At 45.2% G+C, this 23449-nt stretch overlaps 1 protein-coding gene across 3 annotated transcripts in view; it reads left to right on the forward strand.

Annotated features, from left to right (window-relative positions):
* The window catches only part of CASP8AP2 (caspase 8 associated protein 2), a 57209-nt gene that overhangs the window by 10679 nt on the left and 23081 nt on the right, over positions 1 to 23449 (forward strand). For 2 of the 3 annotated variants that reach the window (XM_073626936.1, XM_073626939.1), the window contains exons 2-5: positions 3212 to 3290; positions 4422 to 4493; positions 21468 to 21568; positions 22978 to 23052. In XM_073626936.1, the coding sequence (XP_073483037.1) occupies positions 3233 to 3290; positions 4422 to 4493; positions 21468 to 21568; positions 22978 to 23052 (306 nt within the window). In that variant the 5' untranslated portion in view covers positions 3212 to 3232. The remainder of the gene's footprint in view (positions 1 to 3211; positions 3291 to 4421; positions 4494 to 21467; positions 21569 to 22977; positions 23053 to 23449) is intronic. The other variant, XM_073626937.1, reaches the window with a different exon arrangement.

A 23449-nucleotide genomic window follows, 5' to 3' on the forward strand; every position in this document is an offset into this window, starting at 1 on the left:
TGTATATACCCTGATCTGTGAGGCTGTGTGAGCTGTGTATATACCCTGATCTGTGAGGCTGTGTGAGCTGTGTATATACCCTGATCTGTGAGGCTGTGTGAGCTGTGTATATACCCTGATCTGTGAGGCTGTGTGAGCTGTGTATATACCCTGATTTGTGTGAGCTGTGTATATACCCTGATCTGTGAGGCTGTGTGAGCTGTGTATATACCCTGATCTGTGAGGCTGAGTGAGCTGTGTATATACCCTGATCTGTGAGGCTGAGTGAGCTGTGTATATACCCTGATCTGTGAGGCTGTGTGAGCTGTGTATATACCCTGATCTGTGAGGCTGTGTGAGCTGTGTATATACCCTGATCTGTGAGGCTGTGTGAGCTGTGTATATACCCTGATCTGTGAGGCTGTGTGAGCTGTGTATATACCCTGATCTGTGAGGCTGTGTGAGCTGTGTATATACCCTGATCTGTGAGGCTGTGTGAGCTGTGTATATACCCTGATCTGTGAGGCTGTGTGAGCTGTGTATATACCCTGATCTGTGAGGCTGAGTGAGCTGTGTATATACCCTGATTTGTGTGAGCTGTGTATATACCCTGATTTGTGTGAGCTGTGTATATACCCTGATTTGTGTGAGCTGTGTATATACCCTGATCTGTGAGGCTGTGTATATACCCTGATCTGTGAGGCTGTGTGAGCTGTGTATATACCCTGATCTGTGAGGCTGTGTGAGCTGTGTATATACCCTGATCTGTGAGGCTGAGTGAGCTGTGTATATACCCTGATCTGTGAGGCTGAGTGAGCTGTGTATATACCCTGATCTGTGAGACTGAGTGAGCTGTGTATATACCCTGATCTGTGAGGCTGAGTGAGCTGTGTATATACCCTGATCTGTGAGGCTGAGTGAGCTGTGTATATACCCTGATCTGTGAGGCTGAGTGAGCTGTGTATATACCCTGATCTGTGAGGCTGAGATGTATACTCCTGACACTATGGGTGTTTTGTATTTTTTTTTTTAAACACAAAACAGTTTTTTTCCCAAAAAAAACGCGTTCAAAAAATTCCTGCGCAAATACTATGTGAGATAAAAAAAAAAAAAACAACCGCCATTGTATTCTCTAGGGTCTTTGCTAAAAAAACATATATAATGTTTGGGGGTTCTATGTAATTTTCTAGCAAAAAAAATATGATTTTTACATGTAGGAGCAAAGTGTCAGAATTGGCCCGGTATTGAAGTGGTTAAAAAAAAAAATGCACCTCCCCATTGAAAATGCAGTAAGAACGCATCAAAAATGCACCAGTGTTGTTTTTTGGAGTCACATGACCTATGAAAAGCATACTGTAAGCACTGTAAAATCGTGGCAAAATTAGGGGCCTTTTCTGCACTTTTTTTTTTTTTTTTTCCGGCACAACACTGAAAACCCTTTTTTCGGGCCGATAGTTTTCAGCGGATCACTAGTATGTACCTGCTCTCACCTGCATGGCCCTCAACACTGGGAACATGGCGGTTTTGTCTCTTGGAGAAATTTTGTACAAAGTTTATAACCTTGTTTGTACTTGATATTGTCCTGTTTTTCATTTGGGACTCTGTTGCATGAGTCCGCCTGAAATGCATATTACTACTTACATTGTTTGCACTCTTTTTATGCATTTTGTAAAACAAACCTGTCAAATGAAAATTTAAAAAAATTTAATAGAAGGGATAATTTAAGAGCATGCTTATTAACCACTTCACGCTTGCGCTATAGCTGAAAGATGGCTACAGCGCCGGCTTAGATTGCCGGGAGGGCATCCATGTACGCCCCCCGCGGTGTGCGGGCAGCGCGCTTTGTGGCCACCGAGTCCTTGGGACTCGGCTGATCACAGATTGGAGTAAAGGGCCGATCCCGGCCCTTTACCACGTGATCAGCTGTCAGCCAATGATAGCTGATCACACAATGTAATCCGAAGCCCGTGATCGTCTTTTTTTTTTTTTTCCTCATGCTGACAGCGTGAGGAGAAGAAAAACTGGTTGCTGGCTTCTGTAAGAGACATCGGTCCCACTCAGTAGACACAAGTGCTGCTAACCAGTGCCACCTACCAGTGCCCATCAGTACTGTTAATCGGTGCCTCCTCAGCGCACATCAATGAAGGAGAAAAATGTATCTGTTTGCTACATTTTATAACAAACTATGAAAACTTTATTTTTTTCTGTCTTTTTGTTTAGCAAAAAATAAAAACCCCAGTGGTGATTAAATACCACCAAAAGAAAGTTATTTGTGAGAAAAAAAATTACAAAAATTTCATACAGGTACAGTGTAGCATGACCGCGCATTTGTCATTCAAAATGTGAGAGCACTGAAAGCTGAAATTTGGCCTGGGCAGGAAGTGGGTATATGTGCTCAGTAGGCAAGTGGTTAAATATTTCTGTGGGACTTTATGATGGACTTTATATTAAGTGAAATTTGAGCACTGCACAGACTGCCCCCCAAAGTACACCACTATATCACTTTGGTCTCAGGTTATTGTGTTAAATTTACTTTAGACAAACTATAGCTTAAAAGTGGACTCCATCTTTTATAACACGTTACACCCGTGTTTAGGGTATACCATGGAGCCAAGCTCTGCCCACACAGCCATGCCATTCATTCAAATCGATCAGTGAATGAATGAACTACAAATCCTGTCTTCCACGGCAACGGATGGACTTGTAGTTCTTGTTAGAATACAAGTGTGATGATCACTGTACTTGCAGTCCCTTACCACTTCCTCCAGCTCTCCAATAGTAAGCCTGTACGTCTGTATGGACAGAGAGCTGGAGGAAGAACCTGCAGGATCCTGGCACTGATCGAAGGTACAATGCCTTTCACCCTCCTATGCGGAGATAAAAATGCATGCCCATGATGGACTTTATATTAAGTGAAATTTGAGCACTGCACAGACTGCACCCCAAAGTACACCACTATATCACTTTGGTCTCAGGTTATTGTGTTAAATTTACTTTAGAAAAACTATAGCTTAAAAGTGGACTCCATCTTTTATAACAAGTTACACCCGTGTTTAGGGTGTACCATGGAGCCAAGCTCTGCCCACACAGCCATGCCATTCATTCAAATCGATCAGTGATCGGAGATAAAATGCATGCCCATTTTTTTTCTTGCAAAAATATGTGAATTTATTATTACTTTAAAAAGGTGAACTTGACCTTTAAGTAACATTACCCTATAATTTTCCTGCAGATGGTTACATAAACCAGCAAGATGTCAGCCAAGAAAGCCCTCTGTGACCAGGATGTAATAGATTTTCAAGATTTGTATGGCAAGTGTTACATTAAAACTAGACTGTATAGCACTGTAATATGGTGCATGGATGCATTGTAATATTGATCTCTTTCAAACATTTGCAGCAAGTAATTATTGTGTTCATTTCAAAGCATGTACATTTTATTTTTTCTTTTGTTTTCCTCCCAGAGTGCACAGCAATGTATAATGTGTAGATTTATCCGTTTTCTCACATAGCCACATGTACAGTACATTCACGTTTGAGCCTGTTTTTTGTTTCATGCATGTGCATGATCCAAATATGGGCTATGTAGTTTAGCAGGATTTTTATTCTAGTAACAGAAGTAGCTCACATTACGAGTTTCAAAGGCTAACGCCACCTTAAGGTGGAGTATTTAGGGTGTAACATATTGCTAAGTACCCCCCCCATGCTCGCCCACAGCCTTTGTCACTTTTAAAATCAGCAAAGCTCTACGACAGCTGCTTCATTCACAGAGATCTGTGAATGAATACGCTACAAGTCCCATCTGGCAGCACAGCAGAAGGACTTGTAGTTATTAATGGAACATGAGGGAGGTAATCGGGTCACTCTTAGTTCATTGATATTTTCTCCAGTTACCTAACTGAAAGCCAGTATAGGGGTATCAGCAGAGAGCTGGAAGGAGAGTGTGCAGGAGCCTGATATTGCACTCGCAATCCACTGATCGTATGTGCAATGCTTTGAAGGCTTCTGTGGAAAAAAAATGCACAATTTTTTTCCTGCAAAATATATGCATTTATTTATTCTCTTAGAGGAGACCGTAGCCTTTAAGCTGAATTCTCACTAAGAGCCCTTTCACACTGCCAGTGCCTGGGCAGTAAAGCGCCCCTAGTTTTAGCGGCGATAGTGGGGCGCTTTTAACCCCTGCTAGTGGCCCAATAAAGGGTGCAAAGCACCGCTGCCAAGGCACTTCATTGGCGCTGCCCATCAATTTCAATGGGCAGGGGCGCTTTAGGAGTGGTGTGTGTATGTACCGTTCCTAAAGTGCCTAAAAGAAGCTGTTTGCAGGACTTTAGGATTTTACTAATTTTTTTTTTTAGATGCTTTTTTTGGATTTGGTTATTGTCCCTGCTTAGCCTTGTATGAGGATTGCAAATAAAATTACTTTTTATTCTTTTTATTTTACAGGGTCTCCTGCTAAAAGTGAGACCAGTTCAGTTGACCTATATGATGGACTGGACATGTCAGTGACTGTACCAGGTAATGTATTTATTACTTTTTGTTGGACAAACAAGGAATGAATCAGCCTTTCTGTGGTTCCCTGCAGAATAACTGTAGATTCTTTGAAATAAAGCAGATTTCATTCCAACATAATGCCGTTATGACCTGCCAAGCAACGCCTTGCTTTCATACTGGTTTTCTTGAAAAAGTAAAGAACAGAACGTAAAGATTTAACACTAGAAATACTGTATGAACCCTCTGCACACTGCTATATATCCTTTCAAACAAACCTTGCAATGAAAAACGGGGATTTTTAGTTCACACATATTGCAATACATGTTTTAAGCTGGCCAGCTTCATCAAAATAATCTCTCTTATGGCCAGTCCTACTCTGCCAATGCAAATGCTACGGTGAACATCATGCCAACATGGGCCAAACAGACACACAAAATGGGGGAGAGCTACTAGGCACTAAGGGGGTGTAGCCACATGTTCACACTAGAAATTTTGGATGAAACCTCTGCACGCTGCTATATACCCTTTCTAGCAAACTTTGCAATTAAAAACAGGTATTTCCCTAAACATCTTTCAGGACAGCACCTGAGAGAGTGGCTCCACCCACTGTTTCTCCTCTGGCAGGGGAACACTTAGTGGGAGTCAGGGTTTCTTGGGTGCTGTCCTGAGAGGCCAGACTGCCTACCCCACCATATCTTTTTGCCTCCAGAGAGTCCGCCCCTCCCACGCCGCACCAAGGGTAGCTGGTAAGTGGGCTCCTTCTCCAGCTCAGAGAGAGCTTGACTGTTTCTGGGGCCGCTCCTAGGTGGTGGCAGCCGTTCGCAAGTTCCCCAGCATGACGGCGTTACAGGCCGCCGCCATCTTTTTGGGTAGAGTAGAGACCCAGCTGGCCAGAAATGAGGTGAGACTCGGCTGGGCGGAAATGAGGTATCCAGCAAGGGGCTGCACCGAGGAACAGGCGCAGCGTGATTTCCATTGGAAATTGCGCAGGAGGGAGGACCTGTCCTGGTGCCTATAAGCCACTAACAAGCAGCATCATGATCGACTCTGTGGCAGCAGCAAGTGGGACAGGCACAGGCACCAGTATGGCCCAGGTAAGTGGGTTTGGGGGGTCTACCCTGTATACTGTGGTGCCTCTCTCTCGTGTGTTTGTTTGTTTTTTTTGTTTTTTTCCCATTGGTGGCTGGGGCCTGTCTGGGCACAGGGAGTTGGCTGTTGTACTACCTGTGCACCTGTGGTGAGCCCATTAGGAGGCATGTTTGACTCACTGGGATGCTCTGGTGTTCTTTTTTTGTCGTTTTTTTGGCAGGCTAAGAGCTCTGATCCAACGATCAAAAAGATATGCCCCCCATTTAAAACCAAGTTACCAGAGGATTATAAGAAGTTTGCATTAACTCCTTAGTTAAGGAAGAAGCTTCTTCTGCATGCAGTGATTTAATCGCATCAGTTAAGAAAGAGCTAATGCTACTATCCAATCTTTTCGCTCTTCTTTTACAACACCATCCCTGAGTCAGCCAACTACCTCAGGATCCTCTCAGGGCTCACAATTAATCCCAGCAGTGGAGGCTGAAGCTGGTCCTCCTACCCAAGGGGAGCGTTCCCCCTCTCACTCCAGGGAAGAAGAGGAGGAAGGGGCAGAAGATGCTCCTTCAAAACACAAGACACAAACTGTCCTTAGAACAAATAGACAGTCTGTTGAAAGCAGTCTATGCAACATTGGGTTTAGGTGAAGAAAATAAAGAATTATCGCTGAATGACCGAATGTACACAGGGCTTAGTGAAACAAAGTCACACTTTCCCTTTGCATTTGGTAATCTCTGAAGCCGTCAAAAAGGAATGGGCGGATCCAAAGTTCTTTTTTTCCCAAGAGCACATTAAAAGACGCTTCCCGTTCAGACCCAGAGGCGCTTTGGAACAAAGTTCCTAAATTGGATGCGGCATTTTCCCCAGTTTCCAGATCGATGACTTGGCATACGAAGACATGGGAATATTAAAAGATCCCATGGACAAAAGGGTGGATCAACAGCTTAAAAAGGCTTGGCAATCCATCATGGGCAACCTCAAACCGGCTATGGCTTCTACCTGCGTTTCTAGAAACATGGAGTTCTGGCTAAATCAGCTAAAAGTCCCCATTATAGCAGATTCACCCAAGCAAGAGATTCTGGATTCTTTTTCAACCCTAGCAGCAGCTGTGACTTACATTTCTGATGCATCTGCAGAATCAATAAGGATGTCAGCTAGATCCGCGGCCTTAAGTAATTCAGCCAGGAGAGGCCCTATGGCTGAAGACCTGGCAAGGAGACGCAGCATCTAATAGTAAATTGTGTGGAATCCCATTTATCCTGATCTAGATTAAGTTTTAGATAGGACAGCTGATAAAAAAAATATTTTCCTGTTAAAAAGAAAAAGCAGCCTGTTAAGCGGCCTTTTCGACCTCAAAAAACTCAGGAACAGGGCAATAGGCTCCAAGAGAAGAGAAGGAATTGGTCGGCACAAAGGGGCAAAGGCATAGGTAATGTCCTTTTCCATACTCCTGCGCCAACCAATAAATTTCAACGACTCGTCATTGCCAGTGGGAGAAAGGCTTCAGAAATTCTTTCCTTACTGGGCAAGCATGACAGAAAACCCATTTATTCTAGACATGTTGGCCCAGGGATACAAAATAGAGCTTTCGGCCCTTCCTCCAGAAAGATACTTTGTAACAAACCTGCCAAGGGACACAACAAAGGCCCTAGCCATGAAGAACCTGTTAGGGGATTTGATGCAACAGGGAGTTGTGATTCAGGTATCTCCAGAGGAATGTTATCAGGGTTTCTATTCCCAAATTTTCCTGATTTAAAGAAACCGTCGGGAAGCTTTCGTCTCATTCTCAACTTGAAACTTGTACCAAATTCCACATGGACTCCATTGTTTCGGTCAGAAATCTTAGACAAGGGATGCTTCATAGCATCAATCGACTTAAGAGATGCATACCTGCATGTGCCTGTAGCCTCTCGGTCTCAAAAGTACCTCAGGCTGGCTATAAATATAGGGAAGGATGTTCTTCATCTACAATTCAAGGCTCTCCCTTTTGGTCTTTCATCCGCCCCATATTTACAAAATAATGGCGGAAGCTCTTGCTCCTCTCCGTCTGCAAGGAATTGTGGTAATCCCTTATCTGGACGACCTCTTCTTCTTTGCCCCTTCCAGAGAAAAATTGCAGGTAGACCTGGCCAAGGCCCGCAATCATTTGGAAGCCTTGGGCTGGATTGTGAACCTTCAGAAATCAAATTTCAATCCAGCTCTGATAGTTCAGTTTCTAGGTTATCAAATAGATTCTGTAGAGCAAAGGTTTTTTTTCTTCCAGAAGAAAAGAAAAACCCTCATGAGTGTAATAGCCAGGCTACAAACAAACCAGGAGATATCAATCAGATTATGTCAGCCCTGGGAACCTTAATTCGACAATGCCGGTGTTCTGCCGAGAAAGTTCCGCTCGGCGGATTAGTTCCCCCCTCTACTGCGCATGCGCAGTAGAAGCCGGCGGAAATAGCCGAAGCGGAACAGCTGAAAATCAGCTGTACACGGCGCTTCGCTCGCCGCGCTTCGGGCACGGCCTCGCTGCGCTCGGCACTTTTAGATTCCCCCTCTAGGTCCACTTGGATAGTGGGGAAGGAACCTGGACCCAGAGCACAGGCGCCGTGTACAGCTGATTGAAGCGTTTGAGCTTTGGCTATCTCCGGCGGCCGACAGTAGTACGTACTGCGCAGGCGCTGCGCCTGCGCAGTACAGGGGGGGAACCTATCCGCCGAAGGAACTTATTCGGCAAGACACCGGCCATTCAATGGGCGAGGCTCCATTTCAGGCCTCTCCAAAGTTTTTCTCTTAAAGGTTTGGGATTAGAGCCTGAAACCTTAGACACGAAAGTCAAACTCCCCACCAGGGTCAAGAGGACCCTGTGGTGGTGAAGTCAGTCAGTTTTGTCAAAGGGCTTACTATGGTGTTTTCCAACAGAAAAAAGAGTCACGACAGATGCCAGCAGTTGGGGATGGGGGGCCCACTGTGATCAAAATATAGCACAGGAAATTTGGTCCTGATCCGAAGCAGGAAGGTCCTCAAACTGGAGGAAGTTAACAGAAGTCGTCCTATCATTGGCTGCCTTCTCTCCAAACCTCCAGGGGTCCTATGTGCAGATTCTATCAGACAATGCCACTACCGTGGCATACCTGAACAAGCAGGGGATACAATAAGCAAGGCTCTTCTATTGCTGTCATCAGAAATCCTGGAGTGGGCAGAGAAGCATTTACTCTCCCTGTCAGCAGTGCATCTCAAAGGCATGCTAAACAAAGTTGCAGACTTCTTGAGCTGACAAATTCAGGAAGCCGAATGGAGCTTGAATCCGGAAATATTTTCATTGATCACCAGGATGTGGGGGCGTCCACAAGTGGATTTGTTTGTGTCAAAAGAAAACGCTCAGCTCCCTCGGTTTTTTTTCTCTGCACAGAGACAGCGACTCACTAGGGATAGATGCCTTAGCAGATCCCTGGAACTTTCATCTGGGCTTTGCCTCCCCCCTCAGCTAATTCCACTGGTATTGAGGAAAATACAAAAGAAAAAAGCATCTGATCACTCCGTTCCGAAAAGAGCCCGGTTTTCCTCCACTCTACAAATGACTGTCAAACCATCCTGGCAGCTTCCTCTGATAGGACTTACTACTTCAAGGCCCAGTATACCACCCGGATATAGCCAGATTAAGTCTCACCATCTGAGATCGGTATCTGAAGAACAATAGATTGTCAGAGCCTCTAGTATCCGCTTTACTCACCAGTAGGGATGAGCCGAACACCCCCCTGTTCGGTTCGCACCAGAACATGCGAACAGGAAAAAAGTTCGTTCGAACATGCGAACACCGTTAAAGTCTATGGGACACGAACATGAATAATCAAAAGTGCTAATTTTCAAGGCTTATATGCAAGTTATTGTCATAAAAAGTGTTTGGGGACCTGGGTCCTGCCCCAGGGGACATGGATCAATGCAAAAAAAAGTTTTAAAAACGGCCGTTTTTTCAGGAGCAGTGATTTTAATAATGCTTAAAGTCAAACAATAAAAGTGTAATATCCCTTTAAATTTCGTACCTGGGGGGTGTCTATAGTGTGCCTGTAAAGGGGCGCATGTTTCCTGTGTTTAGAACAGTCTGACAGCAAAATGACATTTTGAAGGAAAAAACTCATTTAAAACTACCCGCGGCTATTGCATTGCCGACAATACACATAGAAGTTCATTGATAAAAACGGCATGGGAATTCCCCAAAGGGGAACCCCGAACCAAAATTAAAAAAAAAAAATGACGTGGGGGTCCCCCTAAATTCCATACCAGGCCCTTCAGGTCTGGTATGGATATTAAGGGGAACCCCGGCCAAAATTTAAAAAAAAAAATGACGTGGGGTTCCCCCTAAATTCCATACCAGACCCTTCAGGTCTGGTATGGATTTTAAGGGGAACCCCGCGCCAAAAAAAAAAAAAAAAACGGCGTGGGGTCCCCCCAAAAATCCATACCAGACCCTTATCCGAGCACGCAACCTGGCAGGCCGCAGGAAAAGAGGGGGGGACAAGAGTGCGGCCCCCCCTCCCTCCTGAACCGTACCAGGCCACATGCCCTCAACATTGGGAGGGTGCTTTGGGGTAGCCCCCCAAAACACCTTGTCCCCATGTTGATGAGGACAAGGGCCTCATCCCCACAACCCTGGCCGGTGGTTGTGGGGGTCTGCGGGCGGGGGGCTTATCGGAATCTGGAAGCCCCCTTTAACAAGGTGACCCCCAGATCCCGGCCCCCCCCCCCCTGTGTGAAATGGTAAGGGGGTACATAAGTACCCCTACCATTTCACGAAAAAAGTGTCAAAAATGTTAAAAATGACAAGAGACAGTTTTTGACAATTCCTTTATTTAAATGCTTCTTCTTTCTTCTATCTTGCTTCATCTTCTGGTTCTTCTGGCTCTTCTGGTTCTTCTGGTTCTTCCTCCGGCGTTCTCGTCCAGCATCTCCTCCGCGGCGTCTTCTGTCTTCTTCTCCTCGGGCCGCTCCGCACCCATGGCATGGGGGGGAGGCTCCCGCTCTTCTCTTCTTCTCTTCTTCTTTTCTTCTCTTCTTCTCTTCTTCTTCATTTTCTTCTCCGGGCCGCTCCGCAATCCATGCTGGCATGGAGGGAGGCTCCCGCTGTGTGACGGCGCTCCTCGTCTGACAGTTCTTAAATAACGGGGGGGGCGGGGCCACCCGGTGACCCCGCCCCCCTCTGACGCACGGTGACTTGACGGGACTTCCCTGTGACGTCACGGGGAATGCCACAGGGAAGTCCCGTCAAGTCACCGTGCGTCAGAGGGGGGCGGGGTCACCGGGTGGCCCCGCCCCCCGTTATTTAAGAACTGTCAGACGAGGAGCGCCGTCACACAGCGGGAGCCTCCCTCCATGTCAGCATGGATTGCGGAGCGGCCCGGAGAAGAAAATGAAGAAGAAGAGAAGAAGAGAAGAGCGGGAGCCTCCCCCCCATGCCATGGGTGCGGAGCGGCCCGAGGAGAAGAAGACAGAAGACGCCGCGGAGGAGATGCTGGACGAGAACGCCGGAGGAAGAACCAGAAGAACCAGAAGAGCCAGAAGAACCAGAAGATGAAGCAAGATAGAAGAAAGAAGAAGCATTTAAATAAAGGAATTGTCAAAAACTGTCTCTTGTCATTTTTAACATTTTTGACACTTTTTTTGTGAAATGGTAGGGGTACTTATGTACCCCCTTACCATTTCACACAGGGGGGGGGCCGGGATCTGGGGGTCACCTTGTTAAAGGGGGCTTCCAGATTCCGATAAGCCCCCCGCCCGCAGACCCCCACAACCACCGGCCAGGGTTGTGGGGATGAGGCCCTTGTCCTCATCAACATGGGGACAAGGTGTTTTGGGGGGCTACCCCAAAGCACCCTCCCAATGTTGAGGGCATGTGGCCTGGTACGGTTCAGGAGGGAGGGGGGGCCGCACTCTTGTCCCCCCCTCTTTTCCTGCGGCCTGCCAGGTTGCGTGCTCGGATAAGGGTCTGGTATGGATTTTTGGGGGGACCCCACGCCGTTTTTTTTTTTAAATTTTGGCCGGGGTTCCCCTTAATATCCATACCAGACCTGAAGGGCCTGGTATGGAATTTAGGGGGACCCCCACGTCTTTTTTTTTTTTAATTTTGGTTCGGGGTTCCCCTTTGGGGAATTCCCATGCCGTTTTTATCAATGAACTTCTATGTGTATTGTCGGCAATGCAATAGCCGCGGGTAGTTTTAAATGAGTTTTTTCCTTCAAAATGTCATTTTGCTGTCAGACTGTTCTAAACACAGGAAACATGCGCCCCTTTACAGGCACACTATAGACACCCCCCAAGTACGAAATTTAAAGGGATATTACACTTTTATTGATTGACTTTAAGTATTATTAAAATCACTGCTCCTGAAAAAACGGCCGTTTTTAAAACTTTTTTTTGCATTGATCCATGTCCCCTGGGGCAGGACCCAGGTCCCCAAACACTTTTTATGACAATAACTTGCATATTAGCCTTTAAAATTAGCACTTTTGATTTCTCCCATAGACTTTTAAAGGGTGTTCCGCGGCATTCGAATTTGCCGCGAACACCCCAAATTGTTCGCTGTTCGGTGAACTTGCGAACAGCCAATGTTCGAGTCGAACATGAGTTCGACTCGAACTCGAAGCTCATCCCTACTCACCAGTAGAAAGAAAGTAACTAAAGTTTGGAGAGTCTACAACTTTTGGTGTCGTTCGTCAAACCAAACCTTAGAAGACCTTGTGTCGATTTTGGAATTTATACAAAATGGCGTGGACAAAAGGCTTGCGATTAGCACTCTTAAAGTGCTAGTGGCTGCCCTGGGAGTATACATAGACCAATTTCTTCAGTCCCATTTGCTTACAAGATTCTTTAAGGCACTTGCTAGGTCCAGACCATCTCCTACTAAACATTTTCCTAAATGGGACCTGTCAGCAGTTTTGCAAGCCTTTACAAAAGATCCTTTTGAACCGTTGGACAATCTCGTTAAGGTATTTAATTCTTTAAAACGGTATTCTTGCAGTTACGTCCACAAGAAGAATCCGCGAACGACATGGTCTATCAGTAAAGGAACCTTTTTTGTTAATTTACCCAGACAGGATTGTACTTTAAAACAGATCTGGGTTTTTTCCAAAAGTATCATAAGTTCATAATAGGTCTCAGGAAATCATCCTGCCAACTTTTTGTTCAACTCCTTCTGGAATAAAGGAGAATTTATTCCATAACTTGGATGTAAGAAGAATTTTAATACATTACTTGGAAGTAACAAGGGACTTTAGGGCTTCGAGCTCTTTATTTGTTCTTTTTTCTAGCAACAGGGCCACCAAGCATCAAAGGGGTCAATTGCTAGATGGCTAAAATCGGCTATTTTCAGAAGCTTATTCCCAGATATGTTTGTCTCCCCCGCCGGGAATTTGAGCACACTCTACTAGAGCTCTGGACACTACCTGGGCAGAAAAAGCTGGTGCCACCCCAGATCAAATTCGTAAGGCGGCTACATGGTCACGTTATCTAACGTTTGTCCGTCATTACAGACTGGATCTTCTGTCAGCCGATGATCAGGCATTTGGCAGAAAGGTCCTGCAGTCTGTTGTCCCTCCCTAGTTGTTAAGTCTTGATTATTCTCTCAGGTGCTGTCCTAAAAGACGTTTAGGGAACATTCAAGTTAGACTTACCGGTAACTTGTTTTCCAGGAGTCTTTCAGGACAGCAACGACCCGCCCTTTTCTTGTTTTATATACTGTATTTGCTATGACTAACCATATTCTGATTATGTGTTCCAGCTTGGGCCGGAGGGACTCTGCTACAACTGACAAGCTGTGGGGAGAAGCCTTCTTTTAAAATTTGGTGTTTCCCGTCTCCTAGTGGGTGAAGCCACTCTCTCAGGTGCTGTCCTGAGGTGGCACTGATGGGCACTGACAGGCAGCACTGATGGGCAGCACCGATGGGCTGCACTGAGATGGCATTGACAGGCGGCACTCCCCGTCCACAGCAGGGGTAAGGAACGGGCGACCAATCAAGCCCGCAACCCAAACCCCAGCCGTAAAACTGAGAAGATGGGGGGAGGGGGGGGTGCCTGGGTTTTGTTGTCGAGTCCTGGATTTCATACATACAATCTATTGGGATTTGAGCACAGGTATATCTTGTTTCTTCTGCAAAAGATTTAACACACCAAACTAGTAACCCTTTAGTAGAACGCCAATAGGGGCTGGCTTTACTAAATGAACTGACATACATCATGGGTTTAGAAGTCTTAGGCTACATTCAGACCGAGGCGTGTTACAGGTGTTTTTGCACTAAAAATAGCACGTGTAAACTGCTTCTTCTGCAGCCCCTTCTGCTTTCACACTGGGGTAGTGTGCTTGCAGGACAGGAAAAAAATAAGTCCTGCAAGCAGCATCTTTGGGGCGCTGCTGAAGCGCCGCTTTTTAACACTTTCCTGAGCCGCTAACAGGGGTTAAAAGCGCCCCGTTAGGGGCTGAAAACTTCCGCTCCAGTGTGAAAGCAGCCTAACTGGCTGGATCACCAGGTAACAACATTTTGTGGGGCTCAGTTAAACAGACTGCTGTGTTAACCACTTGTCGACCATCGCGCACACATATACTTCGGCAGAATGGCACAGGCAGGCAAATGGGCGTACCTGTACGTCCCTTTGAATTTGGCGCCTATTGGGCATGCGCCGCTGGTCCCGCAAACTCGATGTTTGCCGGCGGCCCACGATTGCGGCAAGGGGAAGCAGAACGGGGAGAGGCCTATGTAAACAAAGCATTTCCCTGTTCTGCCTAGCAACATGACAGGGATCTACTGCCCCCTGTAATCTGGAGCAGTGATCTCTGTCCTGTTGTAGTGAGCCCTTACTCCCTAGGACACACTTAACCCCTTGATCACTAAGGTTTAACACCTTCCCTGCTAGTGTCATTCATACAGTAATCAGTTGCTATTTGTAGCGCTGATCGCTGTATAAATGACAATGGTCCCAAAATAGTGTCCGATGTGCCTGCCATAATGTTGCAGTCCCGATAAAAATCGCAGATCGCCACCATTACTAGTGTAAAAAAAAAAAAATAATAATAAAAATGAAGGAAGGGGGTAAATTCTTCCGTGGCTGAAGTGGTTAATGCTACTGATGGACTGTATCCTATGTGCCATTTTGATACGGGCCATAGTTGAACTTTAAGCTGTTTGCTTTATAATTATGAATGCTTATTGTATATACTGTATGCATGTTATCTGAAAATAACAATGTGGGGCAGTACTGTGCATTGTGGCAATGTGCATAGTACCACAACACAAAGGTGTGCAGCTCTCTGTTTTTAAAATAAATATCTGTTTCAATCAGTTTGAATAGTTTTTATGTGAGAGAATAGCTGATATGTAGAGTGGGGTTCGGCACATCACGGATCTAGTGGACAGATTACTGGGAGGGGCTGGGGAAGACCCAGCTGTCATGGTGCACGTTGGCACCAATGACAACGTCAGAGGAAGATGGAGTGTCCTAAAAAAACGATTTTAGGGACTTAGGGACTAAATTGAGGAAAAGTACCTCCAAGGTAGTATTCCCAGAAATACTACCGGTACCTCAAGCCACACCAGAAAGGCAGAGGGAGATTAGGAAAGTAAACAAGTGGCCGAGGAGCTGGTGTTAAAAGAAGAGGTATGGGTTCCTGGAGAACTAGGGCGACTTCCCAGCTCTATAGAAGGGACAGACTGCACCTAAATGGGGCAGGTGCAGATCTGCTGGGAGTGAAGATGGCCGAAAAGTTAGAGGGGCTTTTAAACTGGCGATGGGGGGTCCAGAGGTAGAGATGGTCAGCGCGGCACATATTCCATAGGGTAGTATTGGGGGCATCAGTGGTAGGTTGACTAAAGCACCTGAACCCGAGGTAAGTATAGTATTAAATCCTATTTGCAACCCCAGAGCACCTAATAAGGAGATGATATGCGACCGATCTTAACTGTGGCATGTTCACCAATGCCAGGAGTCTGGCAGACAAGATGGGAGAACTAGAGCTATTGTTGTACAAGGAAGATTTTGATTTTGTAAGAATTGCAGAAACATGGTTCGACAGCTCTCATGATTGGTTGGCAACCATTCAGGGGTATTCCCTATATCGCAGGGATAGAGAGGGTAAAAAAAGGGGAGGGGTATGCCTGTATATCAAAAATGATGTACAAGTGAATGTGAGAGATGACATCACTAAGGGAGAAAGTGGAATCCTTATGGGTAGAGCTACAAAGGGAGGAAACTAAGGGTAAAAGTAATACTGGGAGTATGCTATAGGCCCCTAACCAGAGGCAGACCTCCTATCACAATTTGGATTAGTGGCAAGAATGAGAAGTGTTTTTCTGTTAAAAAAAAAAAAAAAAAAAGAATGAGAAGTGTCATTATAATGAGCGATTTTAATTATCCAGACATAGACTGGGTGGAAGGAACCACGCATTCATCTAAGGCTCGCCAGTTCCTAAATGTCTTGCAGGACTATTTCATGGGTCAGTTGGTAAATGCACCAACTAGAAACAAAGTGTTACTAGACCTACTGATTGCCAACAATACAGACCTGATCACGGATGTGGAAATACAGGGCAATTTAGGAAACAGCGATCACAGGTCAATAAGTTTTTAGTATAAATCTCACAAATAGGAAACATAAGGGGAATTCAGACACTGAATTTCAAAAGAGCCAACTTCCCTAAACTACGATCCTTGCTAGAAGATAATAATTTGGATAGTCTTATGCCGCGTACACACGAGCGGACTTTACGGCAGACTTTGCCCGGCTGACTTTTCGACGGACTTTGGACTTTCTGAATGAACGGACTTGCCTACACACAATCCACCAAAGTCCGTCGAATTCGTACGTGATGACGTACGACCGGACTAAAACAAGGAAGTTCACAGCCAGTAGCCAATAGCTGCCCTAGCGTGGCTTTTTGTCCGTCGAACTAGCATACAGACGTGCGGACTTTTCGACCGGACTCGAGTTCGACGGATTGATTTAAAACATGTTTCAGATCTAAGTCCGTCCAATTTTGAGAAAACAAAGTCCGCTGGAGCCCACACACGATCGAATTGTCCGACGAAATCCCGTCCGCCAGGCAAAGTCTGCTGTAAAGTCCCCTCGTGTGTACGCGGCATTAGGAACACCTATTCTTACAGGAAGTTCTCCTTCATCCTGTAACTTTCCTCAGCCTTCCTTCTATTCCCCTCTCCCCACCCTCCAACATGCTCACACTAATCTTTGCTATATTGTCCTCTCTCCTCAAACTCTTCTTTACCCCTCCCTTCCAGCCCGCAACCTGTACATATCTCTCTCTCTCTTCTGCCCACTCAATATTACTGCACTTATCACCTCCTGCTTATTCTAAGCCCATACAGTATCACCACTTCCACTCCACTACAGCATGTGCCCTCCTATAAATCCCACTCCTGCCTTACCACTCTCACCCTCCTACTACTCCTATTGTCTGGGGACATCGCACCAAACCCTGGCCCTCCCACACCCAATTCCCACCCCCAAAATTGTCTTTCTACCTCCTCCAACAGTAGTCGTAACTACCACCTTCTCATCCCAATTCCCCTGATTCCACAAGTCAGCCCCCCTCTTTCATGTGCCCTCTGGAATGCCTGCTCAGTCTTTAACAAACTAGCTTGTCAATGACCTTTTCCTCTCCAAATCCCTTAATCTATTTGCTATTACCGAAACCTGGCTCCAGGAATTTGACACTACCTTGCCCAGCTGCCCTGTCCCACAGTGGCCTCCTCTGGACTCACTCCACCAGACCCTGTGGCCGAAAAGGAAGTGGCGTCTGACTTCTCCTCTCCCCACAATGCACCTTCCAGGTTCTTACCACACCTCCCTCTCTATCCCCTTGCTCTTTCGAAGTGCACTGCATTCGTCTTTTCTCTCCAGCTTGTCTGAGGGTCGCAGTCATTTACCGGCCTCCTGGACCAGTGTCGCGCTTTCTGGATGACTTCTCTGCATGGCTACCCTACTTTCTCTCCTCTGAAGTACCTGCCATCATCCTAGGTGACATTAACATTCCAATCAATGTTAATACTGCAACCACTTCTCAACTACTCAACCTAACCTCCTCTTTTAACCTAACACAAGGGACACAAACCACCATTCACTCCAATGGCAATACTCTCGACCTTGTATTCTCCCATCGCTGCACTCCATGCAACCTCTCTAACACCCCCTTTCCTCTCTGATCACAACCTTATCCATTTCATCTTTCCTTGTCTCCTTCCTCCCATGCTGCCAACCCACAAACCACTACCCACAGAAACCTTTGCAACCTCAACCCTTCCCTCCTTCTTCATTCTGCTACTGATGGCCTTTACAACAAAGTCGCAACCCTGTCCTGCCCAGACCTAACCACCTCCATCTACAACAACACACTCTCATCCTCCCTAGACGTACTTGTTCCTCTTTCTACACGCAGAACCATGCACCATCTGCCACAACCCTGGCAAACAGACGACACCAGAAGTCTCGACCCAGCCGTGCTCTTGAGCAAACATGGCATAAATCGAAATCCCTGCAAGACTTTACCCCCTACAAATCTGCCCTTCTCAAATACAACTCCTGCCTCCACGCTGCTAAACAAACCTACTACAACACTCTCATCAAACCCTCTCACCCAAGCCTCGTCAACTCTTTTCTACCCTTGATTCCTTCACCCCCCCACTGCTCCCCACCCACTAACTTTCTTACCGCTCAGCAGATTGCCAACCATTTCAAAAGCAAAATCGACACAATTCGCATGGAGATATCCAGCATTCAACTCCCCTACCCAACCCATCAGGTCCAACACCTCGCTCAATACTCTACTCTCCTCCTTCTGCCCAGTTACCACCGATGAAGTTGATAAACTCCCCTCCATGGCCCACCTCTCTACCTGTCCTCTGGACCCTGTCCACTCACAATTACTGCGACCACCTTCCCGCTCTATCCTAAAATCCCTAACCCACATCTTCAACCTCTCCCTCTCCTCCAGCACATTTCCTTCCCCGCTCAAACATGCACTGGTTACCCCCCCCCTCCCCCCATACTTAAAAAAAAAAAAAAAAAAAAACCCTCACTAGACCCCCTGTTTTAATAACTTAAGACTCATCTCCCTGCTCCCGTTTGCCTCCAAGCTCATCGAATACCTTGTCCATGACCAAATGAGTCGCTGCCTCACGGACAACAACCTTCTCGACTCCCTACAGTCTGGCTTCCATCCACAACTTTCCACTGAAACTGCCCTACTAAAACTCACCAATGACCTACTAACTGCTAAAACCAATGGCCATCACTCCATACTCATACTCTTAGACCTCTCTGCTGCCTTCCACACAGTTGACCACCTTCTCCTCCTCAGCAAACTACACTCCCTGGGCCTCCGTGATTCTGCTTTATCCTGGTTCTCCTACTACCTATCTCAGCGCACTTTCAGTGTCACTTCTCAACTTCATCTCCTCCGCTCCTCTTCCTCTTTCTGTTGGGGTATTCCAAGGCTCCCTCCTTGGGCCCCCTCCTATTCTCGCTCTATACCTCTTCCCTGGGCCAGTTGATAACCTCCCATGGCTTCCAATACCACCACTACGCCAACGACACACAGAACTATCTCTCTTGTGCTGTGCCCCCTCTACATTGTAAAGCACTGCAACTGTTGGTGCTATATAAATCGTGTATAATAATAGGAACAAAGAACACAGAGGAAACATGAGTATGCTTTAAGAGCATATTAAATAAGGGCATTAGCCAGTGCATCCCAATAGGAAATCAATTTTAAAAGGGCTAATAAAACTCCGGGGTGGCTTAACTCCAACGTAAAAATCCATATAAAAGCAAAGGAGAAGGCCTTCAAAAAATACAAGGCTGAGGTATCATCATCAGCATTCCAACTTTACAAAGAATGCAACAAGAAAGGTAAGGGGGCAATCGGGGCAGCTAAGATAGAACACGAAAGGCACATGGCGGAGGAGAGTAAAAAAAAATCCCAAGAAATTCTTTAAGTACATAAATAGTAAGAAAGGGAGGTCAGATCATATTGGTATTGGTCCCATAAAGAATGATGAAGGGAATCTGGTTACTAAGGATGGAGAGATGGCGAAGGTATTGAATTTATTCTTCTCCTCAGTCTTAACCAGGGAAATGGGGGGGGGGGGGGGGGGGGGGCTTCAGTAACCAAAACTACAATGTTTATCCTCGTGACACATCACAGGAAGCACCCTCATGGCTAACAGAGGACAGAATTACAAGTAGACTTGGAAAACTTAACATTAATGAGTCAGCGGGACCAGGTGGCTTGCACCCGAGGCTCCTTAAGGAACTCAGTCAAGTAATTGCCAGACCATTGTTCCTAATTTTTACAAACCGTCTACTGACAGGAATGGTACCAGCTGATTGGAGAAAAGCCAATGTAGCACCAATATTTAAAAAAAGGGCCAAGATACATCCCTGGGAATTACAGACCAGTTAGCATAACATCAATTGTATGCAAGCTCTGGAGGGGATGATGAGGGACTATATTCAAGATTTTAGTAATCATCATGAATTCATGAAGAATCCTTCGTGCCAAACCAGTCTATGAACCTTCTATGAGGAGGTGAGCTGCCATCTAGATATTGGAAGGTCCCTAGATGTGGTGTATCTGGATTTTGCAAAAGCATTTGATACAGTTCCCCATAAACGTTTACTGTACAAAGTAAGGTCCGTTGGCATGGACCATAAGGGGTGAGTTTATGGATTGAAAACTGGCTACAGGGGCGAGTTCAGAGGATGGTGATAAATGGGGAGTACTCGGAATGGTCCGGGGTGGAAAGTGGGTTTCCCCAGGGTTCTGTCCTGGGACCAATCCTATTTAATTTGTTCATAAACGACCTGGAGCATGGGATAAACAACTCGATCTCTGTTTTTGCGGACGATACTAAGCTAAGCAGGGCAATAACTGCTCCGCAGGATGTGGAAACCTTGCAAGAAGATCTGAACAAATTACAATGTGGTGGGCTACTACATGGCAAATGAGGTTTAATGTAGAAAAATGTAAAATGATGCATTTGGGTGGCAAAAATATAAATGCAATCTACTCACTAGGGGGAAAACCTCTCGGGGAATCTAGGATGCAAAAGGATCTGGAGGTCCTAGTAAATGACAGGCTCAGCAATTGCATGCAATGCCAAGCTACTACAAGCAAAGCAAACAGAATATTGGCATGCGTTTAAAAAGGGGATCAACTCCAGAGATAAAACGATAATTCTCCCACTCTACAAGTCTCTGGTACGGCAGCACCTGGGCTGTGCTGTCCAGTTCTGGGCACCAGTCCTCAGGAAGGATGTGCTGGAACTGGAGCGAGTCCAGGGAAGGGTAACAAAACTAATAAAGAGACTAGAGGAGCTTATGAGGAAAGGTTACCAGCACTGAACTTGTTCTCTCTGAGAGGAGACGCTTGAGCGGGGATATGATTTCAATGTACAAATACCGTACTGGTGACCCCACAATAGGGGGGTTTCCACGAAACTACGATCACTATGCTGAAAATTTGTGGACGTCACACATAGCTATTATTTTGAAATCCTATGCTTGACAGCTAGATAAATGCTGAAGGCATAAATGAAAAGAGGTTCTACCTCCTAAAATCTGTTTGCTCAGGCAGATATGACACTGTATCTGAATAGTTGGTCCATGCTCATTTTCAGTCTCAGATTCATATACAAGAGATGTTAAACTGTAAAGGAGATCAAGCGTAAACTTCTCTTGTTAAATTGCATTGTTTTTATTTTTGTGGATTCTGGTACCATCAATAAGAAAACTGTTCTCTTTCTTGATCCCCCTACAATTATTATAGAATAACAGAACTACATTCTATGTGTTATATCATGGATGCTTTGAATGTTTTAAAAAGGCTTTTTTCATATTTTGATTTATTTATTAATTTAATTTTCTTGCAGATGAAACCACTAAGCCATCCAGTCCTTCAAGAGACTGCTTGGACCTATATGAGGAAATAATTGCAGAAGAAGGAACTGCTAAGGAAGCATCATTTAATAATGTATGTAGTAAATATAAAAGCAACCATGTTTGAGTGTAAAGTAATTGTGAACTTGTACGGTTTTATGCCAGTGCTTGCAGACTTCTGATCACTGTTGTAAACTGGTGCTGGAACCCCACTAACATGCTATGAAATTATTAAGTTTGAAAGTGTGTCCCAATTGCCTGAGCAGCCTGGCAATCATTTGCTATGGGTAATGGATTGGGGTGTTTACAGCTGTTCCATATCTGCAAGCTTTTCATCAGTGGAAATGGTGACACATGGAGACAGATCCCTGAAAGTAGAAGCTGTATTCTTATAGTGCCTGCTATACAGCTTTACCAGTACTTTGCTTTATGCTTTGCACAGGACTGTATTAAGGGGTATGGATAATTTAAAGAAGTTCACCTTTAGGAGTATGTTACACCGATATTTAGGGTGTAACATTCTCCTATGCATCCACTGCCAGCGCCTCCTGCTCTTCTCCCTGCACCTGCTTTCACTTTTTGAAAACAGCTCAGCTGTGCGGGTTCTGTCCACACAGCCATGTAATTCATTAACAGAGATCTGTGAATGAAAAAACTAAAAATACCGTCTGCCACCATGGAGCTTGACATTGCACTCATGATCTGCTGATCGTGGGTGCAATGCTCTGTAGACTCCAGTAAAAAAAAATAAAAATGTATAGGAATCCTTACCAGAACAATTTATTAACCATAAACAGCACACATATGAATATATAAGAGCCCTTGCACACTGGGGCGATTTGCAGGCGCTATTGCGCTAATAATAGCACCTGCAAACCGACCTGAAAGTGCCGCTGCTGTGTATCCAGTGTAAAAGCCCCGAGGGCTTTCACACTGGAGCGGTGCGCTGGCAGGACGGTAAAAAAAGTCCTGCCAGCAGCATCTTCGGAGCGGTGAAGGAGCGGAGTGTATACCGCTCCTTTACCGCTCCTGCCCATTGAAATCAATGGGACGGCGCGGCTATACCGCCGACAAAGTGCCTCTGCAGAGGCGCTTTGCGGTGGTATTTAACCCTTTCTCGACCGCTAGCGGGGGGTAAAACCGCCCCGCTAGCGGCCGAATACCGACTGTAAAACGCTGCTAATAATAGCGGCGTTTTACCGCCGACGCCGCCCCCGCCCCAGTGTGCAAGGGCTCTTAGTCATGATATTAGCGGTCCTGGGCATTGTGATTCTATAGAGCTTTAGACATTCCCTCATATAAAGCAATTAAAAGATAAAAAAAAAAATGCATCTCAAACCTATGCAGTGGTATATAATGGAACTTTTCCATTTACTTCAAATAAGTTGATCAAGAAAGGGTAGATTTATGTTCAGTTATGTACATTGCAATTTAAATGTCTCCCCTTTAACTTGTTTGTGGTGTTTTTTTTATTTTTTTTTTTTTTTTTTTTTTTTTCATTAGCTAAATACTGAATATGAAAAGTGCCAGAAACAAATGAAACAGCTAGTAAGCAAGTTGAAGGAAATGCAGTGTTTGGTAAAGTACTAATTTTAAGACCCTAAAAAAAATTTCACTTTTGTATATTTATTTGGTTAAGATGTATATTTTAAGAACCTTTTTAGTGTGGTGGAAGTTACTCACTCATGTTTTCAGCTATACAAGACCTTCATTTCCTGGCCTTTAAAAGTTGTGGTACCTTTTTGAGACCTTTTAATTTAATATTTTTCCTGCAAATTAAGAAAATATCACTTTGATGTTTGTCTCCACCAGTGTATCTGCAAGTATTACATAGCACACACAAATAGTAATACAGAAGTAGAGTTCTATACTGATGCAAATGTTGCAGTAAGTCATAATCCAAGTTTATCAAAATTTTGTAAACCGTTGATGCTAGTGGTGAATATGTGACAAAATCTAGCCAGTAAGAATTCAC

Source organism: Aquarana catesbeiana, linkage group LG04 (assembly GCF_042186555.1).
Source record: "Aquarana catesbeiana isolate 2022-GZ linkage group LG04, ASM4218655v1, whole genome shotgun sequence".
NCBI classification, from domain to species: Eukaryota; Metazoa; Chordata; class Amphibia; order Anura; family Ranidae; genus Aquarana; species Aquarana catesbeiana.